Here is an 18,050-nt window from a genome sequence, read left to right on the forward strand (position 1 = left end):
AAAACCACTGTTATTTGTGACTATTCCCTTTAAAATTATGAGAAATGAAAAGGTTTCCAAGTCTTAATTATTTAGCTACTGCATTTTCAAAGTTAGGAAACATGTTCAATTTTACTACCTAGTAAGATATATTTTTTTAATTTTTAAGATAAGGTCACCCAGGCTAGAGTGCAGTGGCATGATCATTTCTCATTGCAGTCTCAAACTCGCAGCCTCAGTCTCAGACTCACAGCCTCAAGCAATCCTCCCACTTCAGCCTCCTGAGTAGCTGGGACTACAGGCACATGCCACCACCACACCCAGCTAATTTTTAAAATTTTTGTAGAGATGAGGTCTCCTTGTGTTACCCAGGCTGGTGTCAAATTCCTCGTTTCAAGCAATCCTTCCAACTTGGCCTCCCAAAGTCCTGAGATTACAGGCGTGAGCCACTGCACCTGATTTTTTTTTTTTAAGTTAAAAAGAAACTAAGTTCTAGTATGAATTTTGAATGGCTTAAAAGAGTGATTTCAAGGATCTTAATATCTAACATGTGAGTCAAGTTATTTCAATTACTGGTAAACACATGAAGAAAACCTAGGAAATTGCTAAAATATTATTTAGTCATACACTTAAGAGAAATATATCAAGGGGAAACTACAGCATCATGTAGCTTGTTTTCTACCCACTACATTTAAGATATATATATATATGTGTGTCCTACCCAGTACTTATATATATATATAAAACCATGCTACATATTTTTATATATATATTATATATACAATAAGACTTTTCTACAGTATCAATTCCAGAAGCTAAATCCAATCAGTTAACAATGTGAAGTGTTACTCAACAGCAAGAAAGTTACTAAGCAATAAATTAGCCCTACTGGCCAGCATAGAAAGGAATGCCTTACATCCAGATATGACAGAGCTAGAGTGAGCTGATAGTAAGCATGAGAAGAGCAGCTACTGTTTTCTGAACACTTCTTATGTTATATGCATTATCTCACTGAATTCTTTCAATACCCAGAGGGAGCCCAAGTAGTGGTAATAACTTAGGTATTACACAGTCACTTTGAACATGAGCTCAGTATCAGACTTTCTGAGTTCAGGTCTTAACTCTGCCACTATGTGACTTGATGGAATTACTTAAATTTTCTATTCATCTATAAAATATACAGCAATCAAAACTACTATGCTATATATCTACATAGTACTAGGCAAATGGACCAAAATGATATTGCCTTTAAATAACGTATGTTGGGCCCGGTGCGGTGGCTCACACCTATAATCCCAACACTTTGGGAGGCCGGGGCGGGTGGATCCCCTGAGGTCAGGAGTTCAGGATCAGCCTGGTCAGCATGGCAAAACCCCACCTCTACAAAAAATACAAAAAAATTAGCCGGGTGTGATGGCACACACCTGTAATCCCAGCCCCTCAGGAGGCTGAGGCAGGAGAATTGCTTGGACCTGCGAGACAGAAGTTACAGTGAACCAAGATCACGTCACTGCACTCCAGTATGGGTGACAGAGTGAGAGTCTGTCTTTAAAAAAAAAATTACATAAAATGTTGATAAGCACAAGTTTAAAAATGTTGAAGTATCCAGATATATTTTATCTTCTATTAAGATGTATTCATCCAGGTAAGAGTTTAAGTATTATCATTACTTTCACTAAGTAAGTTTTAAAAACATGTATGAGGAAGAAACTATATTTCCCAACAGTACTAAATTTTACCTCAAGAAAAGTGTGTTCTCGCTACTGAGCTAAGTAAAAATATTTATATAAAACATTGTATAAAATACAAAAATATCTGAGGTCAAAATTTAAACCCATCCTAAAATTCATGTGAAATCTCAAGGGACCTTGAATAAGAATAAAGTTGGAAAACACAATTGCTGACTTCAAAACTCACTACGAAGCTACAGTAATTATAACAGTATAGCATTGGCATAAGAATACATAGCTCAATGGACTAGAACAGAAAGCCCAGAAACAAACCTTTACATATATGGTCAATTGATTTTCAACAAGAGTGCCAACTTATTCAATGGGGGAAAGAATGGTCTTTTCAACAAGTGGTGCCAGGAAAACTGGATATGCACACGCAAAAGAATGAAGCTGGACCATTACCTTACACCATATACAAAAATTAACTCAAAATGGATCACAGACTTAAATGTAAGAGCTAAAACTGTATAACTTTTAGAAGTAAACATAGGAAGAAAGATCCATGATGTCGGATTTGGTAAAGATTTCTTGGATATGACACCAAAAGCACAAGAAGCAACAAAAAAGATAAATTTGATTTCATCAAAATTTAAAACTTGTGTGCATCAGAGGACATCATCACATGGTGAAAAGATAATCCACAGAATGAGAGAAAATTTATGCAAATCATATATTCAATAAAAGATTAATGTCTAGAATATATAAAAAAAACTTCTATAATGCAAAAAACAAAATCAATCCCAACTCAAAATTGGGCAAAGGACTTGAAAAGACATTTCTCCAAAGATTTAGAAATGGCCAAAAAGCAAACGAAATGATGTTCAGTATCACTCATCATTAGGGAATGCATATCGTCACCACAGTGAAATACCATTCACACCCATTAGCATGGTTATTACTAATGAAAACAAAATAACAAATGTTGGAGAGGATGTGAAGAAATCTAAACTCTTGTACATTATCTCACTTTTCCCCTAGAGTTAAGTTATATTGAAAATATCCCATCAGTGAAAGAAATAATACATACCACAATGACAGAGTTGACAAGTCACCTGCATGTTTATATACTTATCTACTTAATAAACCCAATGATTTAATAATTTATTTATTTAACAAACACAAACATATATTTCCTTCTTAATTAATTTACTTTTACATCTCTCACTGTCCTATGCATCTTCTCTCTCTGTTTTAATCAAGACATCCTCCACAAAGCATCTTGAAAAACCCGAATCTCCAATCCATTTAACATGGAATAATACATGATCATGAAGCACACAACACTTATATAACCCCAATGGGTGCATTTCCATGATCATTCCACTGAAGTGATATGATACTTCCGCTACTACATAAATCAAGCCAACTCCAAAGCCTCATGATTTTTCAATTTGTAAATTATATTATTTACTCCCCTTTGTCTCAAGACTCTCTGTAAGCCATTTCATTGGCCATTCCAACCACAGGGAACAATAAGAAAAAAACGAAAATATGATTTTACCAAATGTGTTTATTACCCTAGGAAAATGTTTGGTGGAAGAAAGGGTTAAATAATTTGCTGCAGGATGGCTTTAGTGTGAAACAATAGCTGGTTTACAGTGTAAGAGATATTTCTTTATTGTATTTTACATTCAATCATCATCACATATTGGTTGAGTGGTAAACAGCACCTTAAAGTTAGTATTAATTTTATATAGCCATTCCTACAAAATCTGTTAATGGAATGAAAAAGTAGCAGGAAAAGTAATGATCAACATCAAGTATTTAAACTAAATAAAAGTTTCTGGCATATTTTTCAAAAGTTTCCATGGAGTATACGTAAATCTCCACATGGACACTCCTGTGTTTCTGTATTTCTCAGCAACCTCAAAAGGTGTTAATGAGCTACTGACCACTGAATGTAACAAGCCCCATTAATTAATCACAAAGGAAATAAAAGATGTAATTATCAACCTATTTCAACCCAATTTACTGCTTCTAAGAATGTTATAATTAAATTTACTATTAATCATTGCTAATCCCAAGTTGGATGGAGAAATATCAACATTTCACATATAATTCTGAAAATATTTACCTTTTAGAGTATTTATTTATGAGACAGGGCCTCACTCTGTCCCCCAGGCTGGAATGCGGTGGCGCAATCATGGCTCCCTGTAACCCAAACCTCCCAGACTCAAGCAATCCTCCCACCTCAGCCTCCCAAGTAGATGGGACTACAGGTGCAAGCCACCACGCCAGGCTAATTTTTGTATTTTTTGTAGAGATGAGATTTCACCACGTTGCCCAGGCTAAAATATTTATCTTTTACAGAATTCTTTCATTTCAAAAATTATGTTTGCTCATAGTTTTACCAGAAAAGAACATCTAAATTTTACCTTGCCATGCATATTTCTTCCCATTCAAATCAATAGCAAAATCTTCAGGATAGAAGTCAATTATACTAGAATCCTGTATCAGGGAGAAAAGTAAAGAATCAAAACAGAAGTCACACATCTCTGTTATAAAGAATTTGATATGACTTTCGTTCAAGTTATAAGGTCTGATGAGAAAATAAAGTACATTCCTTTTAAAAAAATGTTGAGATATTAGGTCATTAATCCCAAGTATAGTAAAACAAAATGAACAATGTTATTTTAAAAGATGAAAAGAAAAAGCATTATTGTAGAAGAATTTTAGAATTGACAACTATGGGCCTCAGGCAGGCAGAAAGTAAAGGGTTTACGTACTCTAACACTTCCTACTTTCTGGCTGGGTCTCACTCTTTCTAGCTAGCATACAAAACAAGTGCACAGGTGATTTTGGGTAAGGCAGTCTCCTCATCTCTGGTGGCTACCATATATGGCTGGAACAAATAAAATTAAAGACTTACAGGTAGCTAGAGAACAAAATGACTGTTATAAAAATTTCTTCCCAGCCAGGCGCAGTGGCTCATGCCTGTAATTCCAGGACTTTGGGAGGCCAACGTGGGCAGATCAAGAAGTCAGGAGATCAAGACCATCCTGGCTAACACAGTGAAATCCCACCTCTACTAAAAATACAAAAAATTAGTCAGACGTGGCGGCAGGCGCCTGTAGTCCCAGCTACTCAGGAGGCTGAGCAGGAAAATGGTGTGAATCCGGGAGGCAGAGCTTGCAGTGAACCAAGCTAGTGCCACTGCACTCCAGCCTGGGTGACAGAGCAAGACTCCATCTGGAAAAACAAAACAAAACAAAACAAACAAACAAAAAATTTCTCCCCAAAACAAACCAATCTACTGTGTAGGGCCAAAGAAAGCAGGAAATATATGTGTGTTTGGAGTAAAAAACATACTTTCTTTCTGTACTTCACTGTTTAACTTTCAGCTGCAAAAGCAATTGTAACTAATAGTAATAAAATGTATGACAAAAATCCTGTCACCCACACATTCAAAACACTGAGACTCACAGGATCACTCATGAGCTTCCGCCATGATGGAGGTAGAAAATTACCACTTGCAGCTGGAAAAACTCCCATAAGTTGTTCCAGTGGTTTAAACTGCAAAAAAAAAAAAAAAAAAAAAGTTAAAAGACCCAAGATTATTACCTAATCCAAAATTTTATAAATTTCATGACTTTTAAGTAATTAAGCTTACCGGTTTTGTACCCTTCTCAAAATCAGATGGCATGTCTGCAATGCCTTCAAAGTCTGAAGCAAATGGTGCATAATGAAATGGATAATACCACTTCCAGGAAGCACAGCCCTAGAATCATTAAAAAGTAACAACAAAATCAAAAGCCTACGTTAATGATGAACACAATTAAAAAAACAAAAATTAGACTGTTAACCTATAATACTCTATTCATAAAACATATGACTTTTGGTATATATTCCAAATACCGATCTTTTCCATGACTCCTAAAAATTGTTTAAGTTTGAAGTTTCTAATTCATATCAATGGCTCTTTGACTTTAAAAATATTACAAACCATCTTTGAAAAATCAGTAGTTCCTGCCAAACTTCATATTCACAAACACAATTTGGTGAAAATTTCTATCCTTAAAATACATTTGGTGACATTTCTTTCCATCTCTAGAGCTGTCATCATCAAGTAAAACCAAAAGCAATCACAGCTGACATTTACTGAGCATGTAAGGTGGTAGGAGACATTATTGGAACAGCGGTTTAGAGTAAAACAGCCATGAGTTTCATTTTAAAATTCACCATTATATTTCCACCTGACAAGTTTCTTTTGACTATAAAAACATGTGAGTAAACACACCAACAAGAAAACAAAAGCAAGTTATACTCATAGGAAAGATATCTAACATGTGTTTTGACAGTGTCTAGTGAATTTAAATCTTGACAGTAGGAGTAAAACATGCAAACAGAGTACTTAATAGTCAATATTCAGTGCACTGCGTTACTGTCTACTTGTCAACAAACTTCATCTATTCCCAGGTCACACCAAATTTAACTTGGTTTGCTCTCTAAGCACGAAACCAGATATTAACTATCAGTGTTACAATCCTCAATATGTCTACCTAATCTCTCACCAATTATCAAAAGGTAGGATACAGGTTATTCCAATTAGAATGTGCTTCATGTATCATCACTATATTATGAAAAGGATAGCATTCAAATTCCTTTAGAATTCTTACTGGTATTTTCCAGGCTTTGTCCTCTGTTCAGTCATTTAGTGACTGTCAATTCATTACTCAGCTATTTTTGTACTCCAATTTTAAAAGCACTAACCTTTCATCATCTTAAAGACAAAGTGCAGTCAATCACATTCTTGATGCTGAAAATACTTTTAACAAAAATTAGCTTTGGTTCTATATTAATACCTAAGAAGCTTCCAAGTCTTCACAAATAAATATTTACAATTATGGACTTCTGAATAGGGAGCTTTAAAAAATGAGCCTGGGTTTGTTTTCAGGATCCAGCTCAATAATACTATTAGTACAGAAATTACCTGGCTGGGCGCAGTGGCTCATGCCTGTAACCCCAGTACTTTAGAAGGCCGAGGCAGGCGGATCACGAGGTCAGGAGTTTGAGACCAGCCTGACCAACATAGTGAAACCCCATCTCTACTACATACACAAAAATTAGCCGGGCGTGGTGGTGCACTCTGTAATCCCAGCTACTCATGAGGCTGAGGCAGGAGAATCGCTTGAACCCAGGAGGCGGAGGTTGCACTGAGCCGAGATTGTGCCATTGCACTCCAGCCTGGGCGACAGAGCAAGACTCCGTCTCAAAAAAAAAAAAGAAAGAAATTACTATTTTTCTTAAATGATTAACTACAAAGTCAGAGGAAAATATTATTTTTGTACCTGGTAATAATATCTAAGAACCCAGCAAAGTCCTTCAACGTACGACTGCACAACTTTCCGACGGAATTTCTCATCAGCTGCATCCACATCAAATTTGTTCTTGTAGTACCTCTGCTTCCAGCCAGCTTCCCATAACCTAAAACCAGGCACAGCTCATGTATGCTGAATTAACACACCTTCAGTAACAGGCTGTCTACCAACTTATACCCCAAATCAATTTATATTTAATATCCAGGGGAAATGTGAAAGAGTTAAACAGTCATGCTAACACAGATTCATTTAATTATTTCTAAAAAGTCTAATTTCATAGGATTTATTATCAACTTAAAGACAGTTAAACACACCCCAGTCACTGATTCTGGTAAGAGCATTATAAAACCACATTTTAAAAATGTTATTGAAAAAGATATACAACACATGTTTGCTCAAATTTTACTACTACTTTACATGTTTCTTTTTACAATTCTAAAGCTACATTTTAAGCTTCAAATATTGAAGATATTTTATATAGTTCAAGTTCCTTAGTTTGTTAAAATATATTTAAACCATACAAAGAAAGTCAACTAAATTACTTAAGACTCACACAGGTAACTTTTTTAAATGTAAAAAATAAATTTATAAAAGAATAATCTAGACATTAGGCAGAAATTATGTGTATACCTACTCTCTCTATCCTTGCTTGGGCCTTATCCCTCTTTCAGCTAAGAGCTGTTGATGGCTTAAGGAAAGGAGATAGAGATATATATAGAGAGACATACACATTCTATATCTCTATATATCTATGTATACATATACACACACAAACATGTATGTTATGGTAAAATCTAGAAGCAGGTCAATGAATCCACTAAATTATCATTCATCACTGAAAATACAATGTGACCAACCACATTTTCACCCAATGTATTATTTTTTTTTAAGAATCCATTTCTTATTCTCTAAGATTTAACATTTAAGGAACATGAAGAAGCCAAAGAACACTTTTAAAAACATCAGAACAGATCAAGAACATCAAGATGATTCTCCATTTAGGCCTCTTTTCCACGTGCCAGATTTCACATATTAATTGCAGTCATGTTTCAGAATATACCATATCAGTTTTAATCTACCCCTCCCACAACACAAAAGATTCATAGAATAACAATTAGAAATATCCCCTATCCATAAGGTGGATTATCACTATTTTACAGAAAATATTAATGAAAAAAAGCTAAAAGCCCCAAGCATTTCTTGGTAGAGGCATTTCCACCCTTAATTATCCTCTAGGATTAAACAATAAAATACTAAACAAATCAAGTTACCTATTAAACTAGTATTGATCATGATGGCTACATAGTAAACAAAATCAAAGACATGCTGTAAGAGGAAAATCCAAAGTACAGAAAGTAGAGGATAGAAACTAAAGATATACAGAGTAAGTAAATGTTCAGTCACAAGTAGACATGGATCTGAAATCAAAGGATGTTAGAAAAATGCAGAACCACACATGACCCTTGCAAAGTTTCTAATCATAAACACAAATCACACACTTTCCATGTCCTGCAAAAGCAGCATGAGCTGTAGGTGACTACCGTCTTGTTTACCTTTGAAATAGATTGTTTTCCTAAATTCTTAATGAGCTACAATTATTGAGATTGTTGGCCTTTTGCACTTGGAGCCCACGGTTCAAATCTGGATTTAATTACATGAGAGGTTGTTAATCTTATTATATAATGATCTCAAACTTCAGGATGAATTAAAGAATCAGCTTCCTATTTTAAATTTGAAGTATACAGTTAAAGGGAAACTCCTCTCATGAAATATAATTGTGCATATGCAAGTTTGTGGTTTTTAAAAAACATACATATTGATCTCTTAACAGAATGATTTCTGCATATTTCATTTTGAGGAAGAACTCTTTCAATTGAGAAGATTAAGGCAAACTATATTAAGTGTCTAAGTATAACTGAACTTTCTAGGTTAAGCAGCTTGAAAATTTAATCAGTCTCCAAACAGCAACATTCAGATCACATAGTCAGAGCTAAACACCTCATGTCTAGCCGATCTTGTGCCTGGTCTCAGAGGAAACAGTGGATTGGAGGACGAAAGCCTGCACGCATACTAATCTAGACACTTAGGTTTAACAGCTATAGCTTACACATCTCGCTGGAATTTACTGACTATTCTAACCCTCCACATTAATTACTGATGGATAAAAAGATCACAGGCAAGCATCTGAAGGCACTGCTGCTCTAAGCTAAATAGCATTAATTAGACTGCATCTATTTCAGCAATTTCCTATCAAAGTGCTACCAAAAAATGGCTTCACCTGACGTTATCCTCTGGCTCAGGTTCACTGTCACTGTCTTCTGCTTTTCGCTTAATTCCTCCTATTGGAGACGGGGAGCCATCAGATGTGAAACTCGTATTAGGAGATATTGAAGGACTCTGCAGACAATGATGACATTACAGAGGAAGGATTTCGTTATTCATTTTACATAAGAAGGTACATCCAACCATCACTACTTACCATGTTTCAAGTAACATTTTTAAAGCTACTACGTAGAGATGGTAAACATATTTAGAAGGTACAGAGACTGATCTTGCTCCATTTCACTTCCCCTCAAAAGAAGTAATGTAATACCCAAACTTCCCATGCTTAAACTGAAAAGAATTAACACTATTAGGACAAAAAAAAAAAAAAAAATGTTTCTGAAGCAAAAAAAAAGTTTTAATTTTATAGATTTTTAAAAATTATAGTACTTGAATTTTATTTTCCCTTGGTGGTTCAAGTTCATTTGTGACAATCAATTCTAACAATTCCTGTTAGGAATTCACAATCATTTGCCACCTACCAAATGGCAAAGCTATGAGGGGAAAAAACATACATATATTTTATATATATGTATAGTTCTATGTTATATATAAAATGTATTACATATATAGCATATATATAATAATAGATGTAATAATATATAAAATAGCTAATGCTGGTGAGAATGCAATTAAATGTTTAATTAAGTCTTCAACCTAGTACAACCACTCTGAAAAGCAAATTTAATGAGATTATGTTAGAAAACTTAAATTACTTTATATGTTCTGTTTTAAAAGTCAATCTATAAATAAAAATCTATTAGTCATCTTAGAAAAATGCAGATTTTATTAGTATTTCAGACTTAGCTGTCACTTTAAATTCAGTATTATCTTCCCATTGTACCTAACTCAATTAACATAATAGTTTAATTTTAAGTAACATATTTTAATATAACCCTAACATATTTTAATATTTAACCTAAAAAATTAAAAGAAAATCTTCTGCAACTTTAGTTACTCAGGCTAAAGGACCACATCACCAAAAACATAAGGGGCAGAAACATTTCCACAGTCAAATTTTTCTTCTGTTACTCACAGTGTATTAGCTATTTCAAGTAAATTGAATTTTTTTTAAACTGAGAGCACAGAAGGCCATTTAAATGATATAACAATTACAGTATCCACAGCATAAACACAGTTCATACCACGGGTCAAGAAAAGTTAAAAAAAATACGAAATCATATTTCACACAGAACTTAGAGCGCTTCTCTTTTAAAAACGTATGTCAATGTTATTAATGAAAAGGTACAGACGATACTGTCAAAAAAAAACCCAATAAAAATAAATACAGGAAGGCACTGTTGTACTTGGAAAACAAGGCAGGTATTACTATATTTTAGTTATACAGATCTGAGTCTGAAATACCAAATTCAACCTTTACTGGCTGTGTGGCCTTGAACAATTTATTACTTAACCTCTATGAGCCTCATCTTAAAATGGGGATGATAATGTTCTGTTTCCTTACAAGTTATTGCAAGGATTAAACGCATCAATACATGTGAAAGATAACTGCCACGCTGCCTACCTGGTACATGGTGGTTAACCATTCAGTAAGTAATCACTATTGTTTTTTCAACACTACACTAATCCATTTCGATTAAATTATGAGAGCGACATTCCCATTAATTGTCTACAGAGAAGTTGTGTAAAAAGCAAACTTTAACAAAATTAATTATTGACTAACAAAATATAAACTCTATCTTTAGAAAACAAAAATACTAATATACTTTCTAGAAAAAAATGCTGTTCACCATTTAATGCTAAATCTCCACTGCTCTGCCTCTACCAACAAAAATATTCCTTTCTCAACATAACCAGATTCATATAAATTCAAATTTCTTAAGCTGTTTTTTAATCAAATTAGATATAATGAAACCACACTGAAGAATGCTAAATATAAAACCACATATACAAGGAAATGGAAGCTATTTAATAAAACACTAAGAATGTTAATCATCAGTAGACAAGTACTAGAGACTACAACCCAACAGCTCAGAAAAATAAAACAACAGAAATCTGTAACTTAAATGGCTCCCTTTAAATAAACTGGTAATTTGGCTTCAAAATTTCCTTAAATTTAGAACATTCTAGGTGAAAATCTCACTCTATGAAGATTCGAATTCTATACCTCCTCTATATAGAAATAATTGTGGCTAGGTGAAAATCCCACTCTGCAAAGATTCGAATTCCATACCTCCTCTATATAGAAATAATTGTGGCAAGGGGAGTTAATTAAGACAGAATCAAAGAAGCAACCTCATCACCAATCTCCCCATTACTACTCCTGCGGCAGATGTTATCGATCTACAGTCTGGTCCTGCAGCGTAATCCTACCGAGCCTGAAGATAACACTGGAATCCTTCTTGAAGCAACCACAGCTAGCAAATTTTAAACCTGCCTGCCTCCCAAGATCAAAAAAAAAAAAGTACTCTACCACCAACAGGGCATATGACAACACCAGTCACTCTCAGTTCTGCTCTGCAGGTATGGTAGTCACCAAAATCTTGAATGATGGGCATCAGCTATTTCCGTTCCATATGAGCATCAATAGGATAACTAACAGAATAACAAAAATTAAATATCCAAGCTTATTCAATTTCCTTGGATATATCATAGCAAAAGTGTATGTTCCTTCCTCTACTGTTAGATCAGGGTCTGTTCCCTCAGCCCTGCTGCTGTCCCACTGGGTATTCTGAGAGCTCATGGTTTATTTCCACTACAGTAGGAAGGCGGTGGACAAAGTACAGCCTTGCAGGATAGGTTGATCTGCTTCTGGAGTTTGGATTACCAAGTTCAAATATGGAAGAATACAAGGCAAATAAATGCATGCAGTTGCTGAGTTCACAAACAGGGAGCAACCAGAGTTTGAATAGTAAGGGCTACCTTAAGATATTTATTCACATCTATTTCATGCTGAATTGGAGAGCCAGAGTTTATACCTAAGGAATACTATTTTGCAAAATGCTCACAACTGCCCACTGAAGGAAAGGGGAAGTAAGGGAATAAAACCCATCCTCCTCCTCTTGCCCCAGCTTTGAGACATATGGATGTCCCTTGACAAGCTTCTAGCACCATTCACCACCCTATTCTTTGGAGAAGGGGGAAGTAGTGTGTGGTTCATCTGCATTACAAAAACACTGCAGCCACTTGGCATATTTTTGAGACAGGGTCTCACTCTGTCACCCAAACTGGAATTAGCTATCTCTTTATATTCGCATGTTATCACCAATCCTACATGCTTTTCTTTCACATGATTTGGATATTTTCATATTGATAAAGATGGACTTAACAGAACTAAAAATATCTCAAGGCAAAGCAATTAAGAAAAATTATAAAAAAAACTCCAGGCTGTGATAAATTTCACACACACATCCCCCTGCAAGAGGTATGTGATATTCACCACTCTTAAATACCACATAAAAGTAAGCCACTTACAGAGTTATTCTGCATCCTCATTTCATAGGCTGCTTGTCTCGGATTACTGGCTACTTGAGAACCTGGTGAATTTCTTGAACCCAAGGCATGAGGAGTTAATATTCCACTAGGAGTGAAAGCTGGTTGATCTCTCTAACATAAATGGAAATTAATGTAGAAATTAAAATTAAATCACAACACAGGTGACACAAAGGCGGCAATGGAATAAAGTCCAAACTGTAAGCACTTTACAAAACCCACTAAAAGACCAAATGATCTTCATTAATATTACAACGTCGTCTACACTTTGATTTGATGTTAACTCATACCTTCCAAACAATAGTGTATAATACTTAATAACTCTGCCCTAGAGTACATATAACACATTGTCCTGAAATATAGAGAAAATCTTTCAAGTCTCATTATGCTAATCCACTGCTTTTTACAATTACAGAAAACATTCAAGACACAATTTCGGGCAAATAAAAACAATATAATTTAGGTTAAAAAAAAGTTGAGTTTGAGTTATACTTAGGAAATACAACTTTTTAAATTAATTTATTTATTTTTGAGGCGGAGTCTCACTCTGTTGCGCAGCCAGGAGTGCAGTGATGCGATCTCAGCTCACTGTAACCTCTGCCTCCCAAATTCAAGCGATCCTCTCACCTCAGCCTCTTGAGTAGCTGGGATTACAGGTGCACATCACCACACCCAGCTAATTTTTGTGGAAATACAACTTTCATTTACCCTTCACCTTGCTAGAATTTAACTCTTTATTTACAATTAATTAGATATAATTACAGCTAACATAGGTGATAATCTTGGCTGACTGATAAAAGATATTGACTAAAATAATAATATATAAGTAGAAACCAAACATACCCCTCCCAATCTAAATGATTTTGAACCCACTGCAACAATAAATAATTCTACTTTTCTCCCTTCTTGTTTCCTGAAATTGCTTAATTCTAACAAAACGTAGTAAAAGTCAGTCCCTAAACTCCACAAGCTTGAAAATCTAGTAGGGAAGATAAGAAAACAAGAACTAAAGAAGTTAAATGTCTATAAAGCATTATGCAATTAGGTAAGAAAACATGTATCAGAGGTAGGAAGCACCAGAGTTAAAAGAAAGGATTGCTCAATCTGTACTATGAGCATAACCAAGAAGGGAGGCCTTGTAGAAAAGGTAGCATGTCAGTGAGCTGCAAAGTCAGAAATTCATTCAGATGTCACAAATGAACACAACACTCTTAGCAGGGACATGGTGTATTTAGAAGACAACAGGGGATATGCTGGACAGCTGGAATTCAACAAGATGACAGTGTGCTCTGAACACCAAACTAAGACAGAATTGGATTCTGAGGGGATTAAGGAGTCAGTGGTGCGTTTAGAGCACAGAAACAAGTTTAGAGTGTTATGTTCTAGAAAGATTAATCTGACAAAGATGTAGAAACAAGAGTATAGTAACTTTCAAGGGGATACAAAAGATTGACCATTTTTACTTAAAAAACAATACTTGATTGCTCTAAACCATTCAAATAGCTAAGTGCCACCCACCTCTCACCTCCCAAGTATATCCCTTCAGACACCAGAGCCTAGAGGACCTTCTTTAAAATCGACACCAGTGTTCTTTCTACAGGTAAAAAGGCAATTGGGTGGACACTTATGTCCCTGACCAAGTTCTACTCGACAAGGAATAAAGCTACTGTAATGAACATCTTTCTCAAATTGTAAAATTACGCTATTGCCAATCTCATGAAATCAATTAAAACTCACCTTCATTCTCTTTCTTTTTTCTTTCTGTCGTCTTCTAAAACTGTCCTAAAAGTATAAAATCCACATATTCTGTCAAATAATTACACAAAAATGTCAGAGTTAAGCATTACCAGGAATGATATGGGAGACAACTTAAGTTTTAAAGGACGACACCAGAAATTTAGGTACATGACTAAACCAGGCAACAAGACTATATGTTCAAAACGCTGCTTATCAGAACTTAACAACAGAAGACTGAATTTAGATACAATTTAATTGTTCTTAGTAATTCTGTTCAGAAAGCTTTTGAATCATTTCAGGAAAATGCAAAGCCATTACAAAGATCCTTGGTTTTATCCTGGAGCAAACAGGCTGTCAATATGGAGAAGACACAAGTAAGTTTAAAAAAAAAAAAAAAAAAAACCTCAACAATTCTTAAGGTTTAGTTGAATGTAGTTAATAACTAAGGTATCCATTTTTTTAAAAATCAGCAAGACAATTTAATTAGACTCTGTTACCCAAAAAGGGCTCTTACTCTGTAGCATGCACGGCACAATAGAGAAAAGAGAGAAGTGGGACTCTATGCAAACATTATCCCCCACCCCGGCCAGATTCCATCAATCCAATGAAAAAAAGGAAGGAAATTCAGATGTATGCACAGCTTACTACTCTGGGCCAATTTAATTCACAGGCAAGGGTCCAGCCCACGTTGATTCTTTCCCCCCACTCAATTCCAAATTGCAGCCATGGTTTCAACTGGACAGAATTTTGTGTTCATCTTGTTCCCTACTAAACCTGGGTCATTCGTGGGTCTCCCATGCCCATGCCCAAGTTTCCCTGAGTATCAAGGAACTGAAATGACACCTAGGGTGGCCACAGCTGCTGTTGTAGCCTAAAACAGGGGTCAGTGGATCCTATACTGACGGTCATCCTAGTAGGTACACTTCCAAGTCAGTCCTACCAACTGCAATATAAGGCCTTAAGGAAATTGGAAATTGGTGCTTTCTGCCAGGCAAAAAGCTGAATGCTGGATACTTAAGTCTCCTGCTCTGAAGTGGAGCCCAGGAGATCAACTACCCTAAAACCTCCTCTGATGTAGAAACCACTGATTTATTTAATCAAGCTTCTGTCCCATCTTCAATGAAACTTCTCTTGTGCAGGTCACCAATGACCTGCAGACTATGAAATCCATTAGTCAAACTTCAGTCCTTATCTGACCAGGATTCTTTCCTCCTTGGATCACAGTCTTCACTTGGCTTCCAGGAAGCTACACTCACCTGATCTCCTTCCCTCTTGCTATGTCCTACCTCCTCAACTCCCCAACCTCTTAACCCATTTATGCCGGAGGCTGCAAGTTTTTTGTGTGAAAAATCAGACCTTGGGGATGACCTTGAGCAGTAGGATATAAATAACTCCCACAGGCTTATCATTCCAATAATGTAACACTGGGCACAAATGGGTTAATGTTGGTGCTCCCCTGGGCCAAGTACTTGGACTTCTCCACTTCTCTCCTCCCATGGGAGTCATCACCTGGTCTCATGACTTTAAACACCATCTACATGCTGATGGCTCCCCAACCAGGGCCTCTCCATACTTAGCATCTCCATTTGGCTATCTCAAACTTCACATGTCTGAAACAGAATCCCCACCCCACCTTTGCACCTCCCCCAGTCCTTCCATGAGGGTTGCTCAAAACATCTTTCAGTCTTTTGTCACCTTTCCTTCTCTTACACTCGATATTGAATGCATTTGCCAATCCCACTGGTTCTACCTTCAAAATATGTTCAGAATCCAACTGCCTCTGATCATCTCCACTGCTACCATCCAGGCTCCCTTAGATTACTGTAAAAAAGGCTCCTCACTGGGCTGGGCTCACTGCTTTGACCTTTCCCTCCACACAGTACTTCCAACATGGCAGCTAGAGTGATCCTTTTATAGTATGTGTCAAATCTTGTCACTTTTCTACTCAAAACCTTACACTGATGCAAAATGAAGTTGAAAGTCCTATGATGACCTGTTGAGTCCTACCAGACTGGGCCCTCCATCTCCTTTCTGACTTCATCTCCTACTGCTCTTCCTTTGCCTCCTCTGCTCCTTCCACAGTGGCTGCTTGGTGTTCTGTGAAATCCTGAGTATGCTCCCGCCCCAGGGCCTTGGCACTGGTGATTCCCTCTGTCTGTAAAGTGCTTCCTGCAAACATCTGCACGGTGTGCTCCCTCACATCCTTTACATCTTTAATCAAGGTCAGCTGTCAGTGAGGCCTTCTCTCGTCACCTTTTCTAGAACTGTAATGCCCAACCTCTCCCTTCCCAGATGCTTCCTCACCTGCTTTAGTTTTCTTTGTGGCACTTATCCTCTAACACTTAATGAGGTTTACTTAGTTACTGTGTTTATCTTCCAGCTCACCCAAGAGAATGTAAACTCCATGAGGGCAGGGATTTCTGTCTGCTCTTTTGTTTTTTGCTGTATCACTAGCACTCAGAACACTGTCTGGCACATGGTAAATACTTAAGTATTTGCTTAATAAATGAACAACATTTCCAAGATACAAGGCAAACATCAAAGCTCATAAAATAAAAAGCAACACATTTCTTGCCTAAATTCTCAACTTTAATAAGCAATTTTTTTTCCTTTGGAGACAAAAGTATCGCTCTGTCGCCCTGGCTGGAGTGCAGTGGCATGATCCCGGCTCACTGCAGCCTCCATCTCCTGGGTTCAAGCAATTCTCCTGCCTCAGCCTCCCAAGCAGCTGGGATTACAGGCGCCTACCACCACGCCCATTTTAAATTTTTGTATTTTTAATAGAGATGGGGTTTCACCAAGTTGGCCGGGCTGGTCTCAAACACCTAACTCCAGGTGATCTGCCCTCCTCGGCCTCCAAAAGTGCTAGGATTAGAGGCATGAGCCACCATGCTTAGCCAATAACTAATATTAATTTATTCCTTTTCTACCATTTGTTCTGCTGGTCTGTTAAATGCCTATCTCTAAGGGTGGTAGTCACACACAAACAGAAGACCACCTGCGTGGACCTCATGGATCTCTCCCTTTTTTGTGCTATGAACGCCTTTGGAAATCTGTCAAATGCCAGGGACACACTTCCCGGAAAAACAGATACACCCGGAAACTTTCCTATTGCATTTCTGAGGGTTTCCCCTGGTGTCCAATCATGCTGAAGGATATTTCATGACTTCAGGGACACCAACAAAGATCCAAAGCTTTAAAATGCCCTCTCCTGCCAGGTCAGCTGAAAAATAGTATTAATTAAATCTGTAACACTGTGGTATCTACCAAATCCCATACTTCCTCCTCTAATGCTAACTTACAGTGCAGAGTCTGCTAACGAGAAAGTAGAAGGCTAATGTAACTTGAGGTTTTTAAACCAAGTGGTACAAAGTATGTAGCAGCAGATCAAGGGATGCCACTGTAATTGTTGAAAAAGTAGTTAAAAATGTCTGTTCCAGTTGTCATCTGATCATCCCGACAAAGCTAGTTCTGTAATTTGAATTCTATATGCAAAAAAACTCTTGAC

The 18,050-nt window shown here is 36.5% G+C and overlaps 1 protein-coding gene across 9 annotated transcripts in view; it reads right to left on the reverse strand.

Annotated features, from left to right (window-relative positions):
* Positions 1-18,050, reverse strand: part of XRN2 (5'-3' exoribonuclease 2) — an 87,272-nt gene that overhangs the window by 36,892 nt on the left and 32,330 nt on the right. For all 9 annotated transcript variants that reach the window (XM_009216639.2, XM_009216638.2, XM_009216637.2 and 6 more), the window contains 7 exons: positions 14,543-14,587; positions 12,788-12,919; positions 9,309-9,427; positions 7,001-7,136; positions 5,323-5,430; positions 5,136-5,225; positions 4,088-4,160 (listed from right to left, as the gene is read on the reverse strand). In XM_009216639.2, the coding sequence (XP_009214903.1) occupies positions 4,088-4,160; positions 5,136-5,225; positions 5,323-5,430; positions 7,001-7,136; positions 9,309-9,427; positions 12,788-12,919; positions 14,543-14,587 (703 nt within the window). The remainder of the gene's footprint in view (positions 1-4,087; positions 4,161-5,135; positions 5,226-5,322; positions 5,431-7,000; positions 7,137-9,308; positions 9,428-12,787; positions 12,920-14,542; positions 14,588-18,050) is intronic.

This window comes from Papio anubis, chromosome 16 (assembly GCF_008728515.1).
Source record: "Papio anubis isolate 15944 chromosome 16, Panubis1.0, whole genome shotgun sequence".
Lineage (NCBI taxonomy): Eukaryota > Metazoa > Chordata > Mammalia > Primates > Cercopithecidae > Papio > Papio anubis.